Below are 13,023 nucleotides of genomic sequence, written 5' to 3'. Positions count from 1 at the left end.
AAACAACGTGCTGTCTTCGTGTTTTACTAAAAAGAAAAGTGCGTTATTAATCACGTTTAGTTCTTTATTTATTTATATTGGCCCGAAAGTCCGAATCGGGCTAAATAATAATATTGACAAAATTGCAAAGCAGTAAATGTTACGATAAAGGAAGTGATAAGCGTGTAAAGATTTTAACCTCACCTTGTATTGTCTCCCTGTGCGTCAACGATAAGTGCTGCGGGTTCACCTGCTTGCGGCGGGACATTGCCCCGGCATCTACTCTGGCATCGCCCGGTGAACGGCACTTGGAGTCGGCTTGGACCGTGGTGTCGGTCCTCTCTGGATCACAGGTCCCCGACTTCCCGCTCCCTTTTGTATTCCCCTGCTGCTTTTCACAGTCTTTAGCTGGAAATCGTCTTTTTTTGTTTCTTTTTTTTTTTTTCTTTTGGAAAGATCACCAGTCGGACAGCAGCGCGATAAGGATGAAGGACCGCTCAGTCCACGGTGTCCTGCTGCGCCTCGGAGGAAGCAACACTTGGATTAAGGACGCCAAAAAAGTGTAGTTTTAGCAAGGAAGCGTCTGCAGACGACCGATGACTTAATGAGTGCGCCGGTAAAGTGAGCTTTTGCAGATTAACCAAATAGGACAAGGAAAGGAAAAAAAAATCCTGGACTGTCCGCTTCTGCAGCGACCGCGGTGACAGATTAAGTAGCCTACGGAGCACTCCACCAGTGATGGATGTTGTCACCTATTTAACTCCTCTCCTTTTCTTTAATTTTAATGATATAATTATATCATCTGGGTTCAAATGGTGGCTCTTTAGTTTAGGATTCCCTACAGTCCTTCCATCTCAGCAGTGGCGCGCTACAATGACCCTTTGGCACTGACTCCCCTCGCGCGTTTTGGCATCGGTGCGCAGAAACGGCAACTCTTGGCTCTCGTGGCAGTAGCCGCGTTGATTGAGAGAGGGAGAGAAAGCGACAGAGAGAGAGAGAGAGAGAGAGAGAGAGAGAGCGCAGGCGGGCAGACGGACAAGAGACACCTCCCTCCCCTCCTTCCAACAAGCTCCAGTGTCTCCTATTGAGCCGTCTTTGCAGCTCACACGACGAAACATGCCCTGTTTGGGGCGACCCGCATGTGTGTGTGGGTGTTTGTGTGTGTGGTTGGTGTTGCCTCATTCAAGTTTAAGTGCGTCCAAGACATCAGCCACTACAGAGGTGTGAACGGCAAACAACACAGAGACAATTTGCGGGGGGCAACCAGCAGTGGCTCCCCAGAGCTCCACCACCAGCTTCAGACGCAAACATCACTCAGCAGTGGCTACTTCACAGACACGCTCATGTCTGGCTATTGGAAGCAGTGTCGAGTTAGCAGCCAAAATTCACCTTGACTTTCTTTTTTCTTTTTGGTAATTCTATCACAAATAGTATGAAGTAAATCAATCTGGTCATTTCACCTTTTACCTATTTAGAACCACCACCTCATCATCCTTGCTTACAGAAGCCTCACAGGCACGCCAGATGGAAATGATCTTAAAACAAGAACAGCAAACACCTCGATCAGGTCCAAGTCAAACTTGGATGAAGGGTCACCTTTAATTTAGACAATTAATCCTTTGTGTTGCTGTGCGTTTGTCGGCTGTGTAAACGGTGAAGCAATGCACAGGACACATGGCACCATACATGTAGTATTTACTCACATTTGAGTCAGAGGGTGGAAAACCCATGCTGTAGCTTTGTTGTTGGGGATCATTTAAATATGTTGTGAGGCAACAGTACCCTCTGTTGGCACAGTCTGGAGAACCTGTTTAGGCGGTGATACCTTAATGCAGCATTACTAAACTCCATCCCTATTTTTAGAATGAAGCCTCCTTAATTTGCCATTTATACAGTTCAGCGTCTGAGAGAGAGTCCTTGGAAAAGCAGATCGGGTTCACTGAGAGGCAATTAATAGCACTAAGGGAAGGTAATTGCACACGTACGGGTCTGCATTGAGATACAGGTTAGTACAGCTCTAATGCCACCACACCATACAGTCCAAAGTGGTGCCGTGCCGTAATTTGCTTGAAATACATTGTCGAATAAAAATAATAGCCTCACACGGCCGTTTAAAGTTGACACTGTTTCCTCGTAGATCAGCAGAGAAGTGTGCAGCCATAGCAATACATTTTACAGCCCGCCATTAATAAAACATGGTGGGCAATTTTAAGAGCATTAGAAGTTTGATTGCTTCGGGGCAGGCCTAGGGGACTTTCAGGACAGTAATTATTTATATAAATGAAATGTCATCTCAGCTCTGGCTCAAGTAGATGTAACCTCAGCAGACACCACATGGAAACACTACGGCACAACAGCTATCTTTCACAGATAGGCCAAGCATGTTGTCGAGCATATTGCTTTGACTGGAGCGCATAAATTCGATATGTGATATTACACGGAGTGTCTTCGACTCCGCGTCGGGCCAAGAGAGCAACAGCAGTCGCGGACATATTGAATGCTGAAGGAAAACATTATCCTGAGTTCACGCACGCTCTCTCTCTCTCGCTCTCTCTCTTGCCATCCCTGCCGGCTGCGAGCAGCTCCTTGATCCTTACCCATGGGTTTCTCAATAATACATCAATGTCTCCATTATAGCTTGTAACTGCAGGCTCTGGGCAAAGGCAGTTTAAAGCTGGGTTGCATGGGGCCAACATACCACAAATACCCCACTTGTGGACACAGGAAAGGTTTTAAGTCCAAATGTTGCCTCTAAGGAGACATGCATCTCTCATGCTAAGTGCGGTCGCTCAAGAGGAGGTACCTGAACACACCACGGGGCAACATCCAAGCAAGATGTGAAAGTTTTGTCCAACTTACAAGGGGCCACGGTGCTGACATGCAATCTACTGACTTTAGAAAGATCTGCCTTGTTTGTAACTTACAGTTAAGCATTAAAATAATGAGCCCGATAACAAAGTTTTTTTTTTAAAATTAGAAGCTTTTGCATTTGTGTGGACACGCGACTCCCCCGGCTTTGACTCTGGGTCACCTCCATCATTGCATCCCTTACGTCTTCCATTTTTCATGTCCCTCCCATTTATTTACTCTCCAAAGAATACAACAAAGACATTAATATAGTCCTAAAATAGACTAATGTACATGACGGAAACTGGACTTTATACAGTTTTTAGGGTTAAGCGTGCAGACCTTTGGAGGCAGTCGCTTCAACGCGTTTAACCACAGCGTGACAGAGCTGACATAAACAATGAAAGGTCCACTCCAGGAGAGCTGGGGTAATATGAATATTGCTCTGGGATTTGCTTATAGTCGGTGCTTCATTATGCAATGTTTAATATTAATAAAGAAAGTATAAGTATATATTATTCATAAGCTGATTTACGGTGGCTGGTGTGTGTGTGTGTGTGTGTGTGTGTGGATTTGAGTGACAGATTGAGATGCTCCCTTGCTACAGGCAATACAACTAGACAAGGCTCTTACTTTTCTACAGGACACATCCTGACAATTTCTCCCACAGTTAAGAGGATTTGTCCGAGCAGGGGTGAATATATAATGCATGCAGATTCCAAATTTTAATTTGGACGGAGTAAATGATTCAATGCTGGCTTTTCTCAGAAGTGAGACTGGGCGGGAGGGGGATGCAGAGGGCACAAGATGTTACTTGCAAGCCCCGCTCTTATGCAGTGACATTTAAACAAGCACAGATGATGCTGCACCTTTCACGTGTCAACAACAGGAGCCTAAAGGAAAATTACTTTTCTAATATTTTCATTTTCCTGCTTAAAATTCCTTTTTGGTTAATATGATAGCAAGTTTCCATTACCAATAAACACGTCTTTTTTTTGTCCTAATCAGTCCCTTTTCTCGCCTTCTCCTTTGCAGCAGGATGAGGTGGTAAACTTTCCTAATCTGTCCTGTTTCACAACCTTCATGTTTGAACTCAGAAGCCATAGTGACAGATAATACATGATAATTATTTGCAGTTTGAATCTCATGTGCATATATTGTTTTGCGTATTAATTAATATCATCGTCATTCTGTGCATACAGCTCAAAACCAATATTTAAGTTAATTTTAAACGTGTACGTATTGTTTGATTAGATATAAATAACTCACGAGTAATATAGAAGATAACGCCGGCACTGAGGTAAAAGAATGAGGGATTTTCTTGTGTTTAATCAGTAAAATAAACCAGTGATGTTTATTTTAGGGAGTCAGACAGAGTAGATTTTGGCTCAGTGTTCTTTAGTATGTGCACTATCAGGCAAACACCGGCAAAACTCATCTACTCTTAGATCCAGTTGTGCATCAGAAGTATGTTTGTAACACATACAGATGTATAAAGATCTATAGGTATCAAAGGAAAATCTGCTTCAGTTTATGTATTATACGTGTTTAACCTTGTCATTTTTTCTTTTTAATTTAATTTTTAACTTACCTGCAGATTCGCATTTATACTGGTCACAACTCATACTTGTTTGGTTGGGTTCCTTAAACATCCTGCTACTGCTACATCGAGTGATATTTCTTATGAGGAGCATATTTCTATGTTTGGGTGTTACCTGCTGCAGGACTCACCAGGTGTGAAAATAACCGGTGACTATTTAGCACAATGTAAATAATATTTGCTTGCTTGTTTGTAATTTGCACATGTAAACTATTTGGTCAATGCTGACCGCCAAAGTCCAAGAGAGATTCTGTGTCTCCCTCTAGTGGATATTATTGGGAATATCATCCTTTAGATTATTATCAAGAATATAAGAATTTAAAATGTTTTCAGGAAAGGCGGGCTGTTTCCAGCAGCGCTAGATAGACTCAAAACACGAATGAAATTAATTTAGCAGTGGAAATGGAAAGAAAAATGTGACCCGAGAGCACGTGTACCTCAGTGCCTGCGTGATGACGTCATCCAACGGTCTGACGTACCGCAAAATGGTGGTGCCCTTGTTACAATGGGGTCTGTTGTTCACTTGTTAGCCAACTTATTGTGATCAACTGTGGATTATTGCTACAACTGCCTGATTCAGGCGATTTATTCGGACGTCTACATGTTAAAGGTAAGAGTTGTGTCTCGTTGGAAGCGGCGGGGAGGTGAAGAGGCTGAATTCTGAACTACTTGTGACATGTCGGAAGCTTCGGCGTTACACCGAGTGGAGCAAGTTTGCTAGCCGAGGTTTAGCTAGCCGAGGCTGGTGCAGAGTGGCCCTGTTGATGTGACGGCGTTGGTTGCCCTCAGCTTGAGTGTTTCATAGATGTTAGCCTGTCGGTGCGTTTAAGCCGCTTCGAGTGTGTGGCTCGTGTTACCCTAATCTCCGCCTCTAGCGGCTTTTTTAGTTTTACGAAGCTAAGTTACCATCACAGCTAACAGTGCCAGCAGTAGCGGGTTCGTTGCAAAGCATTATTCGCTGTGTGTAAACTCGACTGTTGATTCTGCTGTGCTGCTGTATGCACACTGGGAGCCGACATTCACAGATCCGTGAAAACTATAGAAATATATTATGTTGCTATCTGAATCCATTTTAATCATCGATTTGTTTACAACGAGCCTGGACTTGGAGCTCAGTGTAGCTCAGAAATGTTTACTGCTCTTTAGCGTCTCACACCGTGGACTACAAGCTAATTACACTTTTTATAAGCCTGAGTGTGTATAAAACTGCGCTATGGCCCTCACAGAATACACTGGTGGCCAGGTTATAGACAGATCCTTTTTAAGAAAGAGACAGGATTTGTGGTACTCTTTGCCTGAACGTAAATATCTACTCGTATGAGCTATGCTATTTAATGCTTTGCTGCCCTTAGTGATGATCCTTTTTATTTTTATCTCAGCAGTCCAGCACAGCGGGTCCATCCACCGCCTCTCCTCAATCAATGAAGGAATCCAAGGAAAACTCGTCAATGACGGGCCAGGCAATCTTGGACCATATAAAACCATGCTGGTACTGGGACAAGAAGGATTTAGCCCACACGCCCTCTCAGTCTGAGGGTCTGGACCCTGGCACAGAGGCCCGGTATCGCAGAGAAGGGGCTCGCTTCATATTCGACGTGGGGACCCGACTTGGCTTGTATCCTTGATTTAGATGATAGATTCATTGCTACAGCTACAAGAGAAAGGGTCACAAGATTAATCAGTGCCACATGCTTCAGTTTTATAGTTAAAGATAAAGAGACTTTTAAAAAGCAATACATCTGAAAACGCCTTTTATGGCTGTCTTGTCCTTTCTCACAGAACCTACTTTGATGTGAATGTGAACATTTTTACAGGGTCTGTCTGATATATACTTATTACGGGTGCAACGATATTCGTATCGATATTGAACCGTTCGATACAGTGCTTTCGGTTCGGTACGCATATGTATCGAACAATACAAAATTTTTAATTTATTTTATCAACTTTCCTTCTGACGATGCTGTCTGTGTTGAGCGCTCAGTGAATCTGCGTTCGACTACTCCGCCTAGGCTCGACAGTGCAGCCTAGGCGGAGTAGTCGAACGCAGATTCACTGAGCGCTCAACACAGACAGCATCGTCAGAAGGAAGAGCGCAGGGCAAGCTAGCGAGACAGAAGTTAAGCTCTCCTTGCAACATGGACCTCCCGCACCCTCATTCAGATCTGGCGTTTGGAATTATTTTGGTTTTCATGTGACGTATGACCCTGAAGGTAAGTGCGTCATGGACTAAAGTAAAACAGTATGTTTGCCATGCAATGCTCAATTACATTGGTGTGAACTAGTGTGTTAGCGCAGTTAGCTCGTTAACATGTTGGCCATCTAGCCCCATGCACGGGCGATCGGCGGTAGCTCGTTAACGGAGATTTGCCGTGTTGTGGCGTTAAGGTCATTTCAACGAGATTAACCTGAAAGCACTAGTGGGAACACAACGAATATGACTGCACATTTACGCTGACATCATCCTAGTGCAAAGACAAGTGGAAGCAGAAAAAAAACAACAAGCATGCTACTAACTTTAGCCGAGTCATTTAGACAGCTGTTAGCACATGATTCTCCTTATGCTGCTGAGAATATAGCCCAGAAGAAGCGGATAGTATAGCTTTTATTTTGGAAAGAGCCATTTCTCTGTAATAAACTCTCTTTTCCAAAGATGAGTGATTCCTCAATCAGATACAGGGCTCGCAATATCGCTAGCCCGACGTCCCGGGGCTAGCGATCTTTTCAGTCGGGCTACCAAAATCTATCTCTTCCCTGCCCGTCGGGCTATTGTAGGAAAAATATATGTCAATGCTTTTGCATTCTTTCAGAAATGTAGCTGGGTAATTATGTCATTGGCATCGGTGAGCCACTGTCAATATGTGACATATTGAAGTCGCGTTTGAATTTGCGCTTGTTTTTTGCTTTCACTTTGCAATCACGTGAACTGTGTATAGAGAGCGACAGCACTGATCTGTGAGTGATGATAATTTGTGCACCAATTCCTCTGACATCGTCTTATTAATTGTTAGCTTACTATGCAAACATGACAAGTGAAATCTCCCGCAGCTTAAACATGTGAGAGGTTGATCGCGCAGAGAATCGCTGAGCTTATGTGAGTGCGTGTGTAAAAGCAGCAGGATTTATATTTGACTACGATGACCTGGATGACTGAGAACCTTCACAGACAGATATATATTTTAGTTCTGCTGAGCCAAATAAGACAGGTCAGGGTGAAGAAGTGACAGCCAAAGAAAAGCTTACCACAAAACGGAGAAGTTATGACAAATCAGACTATAAGGCAAAAAGAAAGTGCAGCTTTATGGTTTCATGGACAAAAGAATTTCTGTGGCTGCAATATGACGAGCTAAATAACCAGGGCTGCACATAAGTGGTCCGCAGGTGCGCATTCGCTGTCAAAATAAAAAACACGCACAAGGGTTAGGGTTAAATTTAAAAACTGTACTTTTGAGTTAAAATATATATTTATAATTTTAATAAATGACAAATTAAAAATGCATGAACATTTTTTTTGTATCGAAAAAATATCGAACCGTGACACCAAAGTATCGAACCGAACCGAACCGTGAATTTTGTGTATCGTTGCACCCCTAATACTTATATATAATGATGTTTGTGGAAGCATTATTAAAATAATTTTTTTTTTAATTTAAAGAGTCACATGTTAAAGCTGATATTTTGCAAACCGTTAATAGTCTTTGTGAGTCCTTGACCTGCATTCAGACACTATGACACACTGGCAACGGGCATCATATATTTCCACCGCTTCTACATGTTTCACTCCTTCAAGCAGTTTCCCAGATATGTAAGTCAATCTGATAATGGTCTCTGTTTGTTTCACTCCTGGAAGCAGACCTGATGTTTGTAATGGTGAAGTAATGGTGTGATATGTGTCTCGACAGGTGACGGGAGCTTGTTGTCTTTTCTTGGCTGGTAAAGTAGAGGAAACCCCAAAGAAGTGCAAAGATATCATTAAAACTGCCCGCAGCCTCCTGAATGATGTGCAGTTTGCCCAGTTTGGAGATGATCCCAAGGTGCAGTTCCTTGTATTGACCTTTGTTTTGAGAGGTTTTTCACTTGTGATTGCAGAAGCAGAATGGGTGTGAATACCTGTTTAAAAACAGGTGGTGTGTAACAGCGCTCACTGATACAGGCAGAATAAATGAGGTCCTGGTAAAACTGAAGTTTCCAATAACCTAAAAAGTTCCTTACTTATTTTTTTAGTGATCAGGGCTTTTATTTACCATTGCTGCCTGTAAGCGAAGCAGGCTTGCATTACAAACAAACTTTTATTCCTCGCTTTTATTAGAATAACTGTCTGTGTTCACTTGCATACAAAGCTTTGCTCAAACACGCTTACATTTCTTTAGTTTTAAGCTGGTACATTAGGTGTGTAATACCACAGTCAGCCATGACTCATTCTTTAAACACATCAGCGAGGTCATCAGAGCGTCACTCAACACAGCTTTATGTGCCCTGACTCACAGAGACAGTAATCAAACCGGCAGCTCTCACGGGGTCAAAACCAAACAAGAACAAGCTGTAAATGCAGTGGAATATGATTATGTCATTATGCCGCTTCACGTCTTTGCTATTAAAAACTCCCTCTCAACATTCAAGATTTTCTTTTTCCTCTTACCAGTTGGCGAGCTAAAATATCTATTAACTTGAAGTAGCCTCTGTTTCACTTAACCTTGAGTACTTTTGATAGAGCTGATAGATCTGTGACATCTGGACCTGGCTTATAACTTGTCACTTTGTTAGACACATTTACAGCACTCACATGAAGCGGCACAAGCATCTTACAGACGGCTTGTTTGCTTTCCCAGTCGCTCTTTAGCTTATTTAGCATCATGCTAGAATTAGCCAGTTTCTCCCAAAACATGAGCCTGAGTGCTTTACTCAGTTGAGCTGAAGCCTTTAGTCCAATAGCTTTAACTTATAGAGGGCTTTTACTGCCAATCATTTGCAGTCATACCAAATACCTCATTGGTATTTGGATATCAGCCTTTTAGTTATAAGCCACCATCAGTGTCCTGGCTTTTCTCACCAGTTTTTAGTAGCTTAACTACTGTCATTAAGTCAGAATTGTACATCAGCTTCTTTCTTACTTAAGTGTTTTTAAATGAAAAGTTTAGCTATTCGACTCTCATCTGGCTTATCGTTACTAATTGGAAGTAAAGGTAATGGGAACTTGTCTTGTTAAGCCACTAAAATTAGGATTTTTCCAAAAGACAATATTATTGTTACATTTTTTAAAAGGAGAATTTTTTTGTCATTCATTGCCACAACAAATGGCAACATCCAGAGAAAACGACCACACATGCAATCTAGTTGTGAGCTTTCATGTTTTTAACATGTGCAGGATTTCCAGCACCTACAGCGTTTTTAGAGACTGCCTCCACATTTACGAGCAGGGTGTTTTTTGGAAGAACGATACTCTGACACAGCAGTAAGCTTTTAATTAGCCTGCTTGTTTTAACAGGAAGAGGTGATGGTGTTAGAGAGAATTTTGCTCCAGACGATCAAGTTTGACCTGCAGGTGGAGCACCCCTACATGTTCCTGCTGCGCTATGTCAAGCAGCTCAAAGGTGAGATAGGATAAGTATGACATCAGCTCCACAGAGCGTGAGAAATGATGGTCCTGTGGGCAAACTCTGACCTGTTTCACGTTACAGGGGAGAAGAATAAAGTGTGCAAGGTGCTGCAAATGGCTTGGACCTTTGTCAACGACAGGTGAGGATTTTGTGCGTCAGGTTTTACAGCCTGGTTAGTTTTCATTTGTAAGGAATGCAAAGTTATATGGTGATGTCACAATAACCTGGTGCTTCAACGGGCAAAAACTCAAACCACCTCTCGTGTTGTTTGCAGCCTGTGCACCATGCTGTCTCTGCAGTGGGAGCCGGAGATCATCGCGGTCGCTGTCATGTACCTGGCTGGCCGCCTGTGCAAATTCGACATCCAGGAATGGACCAACAAGCAGTCTACACGCCGCTGGTGGGAGCAGTTTGTCCAGGACGTTCCAGTGGAGCTACTTGAAGGTACTCAGCATAAAGACGTTCCACTTAAAGCCTCTTCCTTTGTATTTTTTTTTTTTTTGTCTTTACCAAAAAAAACATGTCTTTGCCTTCCAGACATTTGCCACCAGATCCTGGACCTGTACTCTCAGGGAAACAAACCCATCCCTCAGCAGATGCAGGAGAAGGAGAGGGCACCTGCTGCTCCGATCTCTGCTCCTCCAGCTCCACAGGGACAACCGCCAGCCGCTAACCCTCCTCCCCCACCACCAAAAAAGACTTCCCCTCAGGGTGGTAGCCCGTCACGCCAGCTTAAACGCTCACATGTAAGTATACATTCAGCCTGTGCTGTACAACTCGTGTTTAACATGATTCATGCACGGGGCTCATATTTTATTTCCTCTGTGTTACAGACGTCCCCCAAAGATGAACCAAAGGCTCCAGGTAACATGTTTATTAATGATTAGGCAGATTTTAAAGCTGTTAAAATCTGATGAAATTAAACTGAAATGTCTCCAAGAAAGCAACAAATTAATGTCAACGAAGAGCAGTTTAGAGAAAGATGAAAGACGGCAGTTAGATTTTCCTGGCAGGGTTGAGGTTTTTATGATTATCCAGGAGCACAGAAGCATTTGCTTACGCAGTTACAGTTTTGTTTTGTCTTAAAAAGCTTCTATTTAATTCACAGAACAAGTTGGATCAAAGATTCCTCGACTGGAGAGCCCCATGCCTCCTCTACCCACAACGCAGCCACCCCCAGGTAAGCGTGACTGTGTAGCTTACGTCATCTGCATTCTTTACACTGTCCAGGAAGTTCAAATGATTTAGAGCTGGATCAAAATATCGTTACGTGCTGGCGTCCTCTTAATACTCTGTTTGCGTGCGCCACCACAGCAACCAATAATGAGCAGCCAGGACCCCCTGCCTGCAGCTCGAGCTTAGAAGCAGCCCACAGTCGTTAGTCCTTTCAGTCTGCTTACGTAACCACATCTCGTCTGGACATTATTTCCCAAGACACGCATACCCCTAACCTATCCCAGACCAATCTGATTAGTGCTTGAGCCTCATAATGAGACCTCCTATGTGGCTAAGCCTGGTAGTTTTGGTCTGCCCGTGTGCTCACTGTCTGAGAATGGAGAGCTTCATTTTAGATCTTTGCAGTAGGGAAGCTGATTTTTATTAACAAGTCGTTTCTCTTTACTTTGTCCTTTCACTCCAGCTCCTCCCGCAGAAGCAGAACCAGGAAATGAAACAGCTCCTCCTCCCCCACAGGCTCCACCTCCACACCAGCCTCCTCCGCTGCCCCACCGCCCTCCTCCTCCACCACCTTCCAACTACTTGATGTCCACAACGAGCTCTTATATGTCTGGTGAAGGCTACCAGAGCCTACAGTCCATGATGAAGACTGAGGGTCCCTCCTACTCCATGCCGCCCAGCTACGCACCCCCAATGTATCACGTCTATCCACCACCTTCAGCACCTCCTCCTGGGCCACCACCTCCTCCCTCCACATACCCACCACCCAGCTTGCCACCATCCTATCCACCACCGGTCTACAACAACTACCCCCCGCCACCGCCTCCACGCATGCCACCAGGCCACGTGCCTCCACCAGGGATGGCCCTTCCACCCACTGGGTACCCTCCTCCACCTCCAGTGCCTCCAGGACAGTCACAGGTGCCCTTGCCCCCTCCGCCTGGTATGCCTATGAACCGTGGCGCATGGATGAGATGAGAATGTGATAAGTCTGTGAACTGAGCTTGTGCAGAGCCACAACTGGGGCGAATAAAAACAACCAGGATCTTGTTATCTTGGAGCAAAACAGGAAAAGCGGAGCTGCTTCATGACTTAACTTCTGATAGAGAGGTGCAGGGTTGTGAAAGAAAGCGTGTAGGTAAATGGACTGTAAAGATAAAGTGAGGTCTGGACAGTTTTGTTATGGGAGGTGATAGGAAGGTTAACAAATTAGCAAATATGTAGAGGATAGGTACTCACAGTGCCCAGTTCCAGGAGCTTATGAGAAACACTGTCCAGTCATTGTTTTTATTAGTTTTTTTCTGGAAATTTATCAGGAAATAAGAGATTTTTTTTCTGTTGTCATACATGCACTCTCACTAATTGTGGGATGGTGAAATGTTCCAGTTTCATTCAGCCTTTGAGTGGATCTAAGGTTGGGTCTTGTGTTCCTTCCTTTATTCTGTCACCTTTATTGGTTTTCCTGAATACACCTCCCTTCACTTTGTGTTCTCTTCTCCACATTCTCATTGTTCTGCTGAGAGCAGTGTAATAAAATCTTAAGGTGGTTGAATATGCTGTGGGACTGTCGTATTGAAAGACTTGAACAGACACATGCTGTATATTTTTTGTGGTTTAAACAGCGTTTTTTCTTTTGTTTGTTTTTTACATTTTACTCTGATAACACTGAGGTAGTGTTGCAAGACATTTCTGCTGCTTTTCCCCCCTCATGTCACCACCCATCTTCTCATCCGCTTCTGCACCCAGAGCAGTAAACATTAAAACAATAATTTCCTCATTCACTGTCACTGGTCTAAGAAGCCCAATAAAGAAGAAAAGAAAAACTGA

General features: G+C 43.6%; 2 protein-coding genes across 5 annotated transcripts in view; one reads left to right on the top strand and one right to left on the bottom strand.

The window, feature by feature from the left end:
• bcl11bb (BCL11 transcription factor B b) overlaps positions 1-1,022 on the bottom strand; it is a 36,922-nt gene extending 35,900 nt beyond the window's left edge. For all 3 annotated transcript variants that reach the window (XM_085382556.1, XM_085382558.1, XM_085382557.1), the window contains exon 1: positions 184-1,022. In XM_085382556.1, coding sequence (XP_085238682.1) covers positions 184-247 — 64 coding nt within the window. In that variant the 5' untranslated portion in view covers positions 248-1,022. The remainder of the gene's footprint in view (positions 1-183) is intronic.
• Positions 1,023-4,883: 3,861 nt separating this feature from the next.
• Positions 4,884-13,023, top strand: ccnk (cyclin K). 2 transcript variants are annotated; one of them, XM_085383368.1, is made up of 11 exons: positions 4,884-5,036; positions 5,809-6,041; positions 8,147-8,228; positions 8,326-8,457; positions 9,909-10,014; positions 10,102-10,159; positions 10,295-10,464; positions 10,558-10,766; positions 10,854-10,884; positions 11,129-11,200; positions 11,660-13,023. In XM_085383368.1, the coding sequence occupies exons 1-11, from the start codon at positions 5,028-5,030 to the stop codon at positions 12,172-12,174; spliced, it is 1,617 nt and encodes a 538-aa protein (XP_085239494.1). In that variant the 5' UTR covers positions 4,884-5,027; the 3' UTR covers positions 12,175-13,023. The 2 variants fall into 2 exon arrangements, with proteins under 2 accessions (XP_085239494.1, XP_085239493.1); XM_085383367.1 differs by having other exon boundaries at positions 5,806-6,041.

Source organism: Rhamphochromis longiceps, linkage group LG15 (assembly GCF_057381845.1).
Source record: "Rhamphochromis longiceps isolate RC_006_pf linkage group LG15, R_longiceps_female_GT1.1, whole genome shotgun sequence".
NCBI lineage: Eukaryota > Metazoa > Chordata > Actinopteri > Cichliformes > Cichlidae > Rhamphochromis > Rhamphochromis longiceps.
The sequence above is the reverse complement of the archived record's forward strand: the minus strand, read 5'-3'. Positions and strand labels throughout refer to the sequence as shown.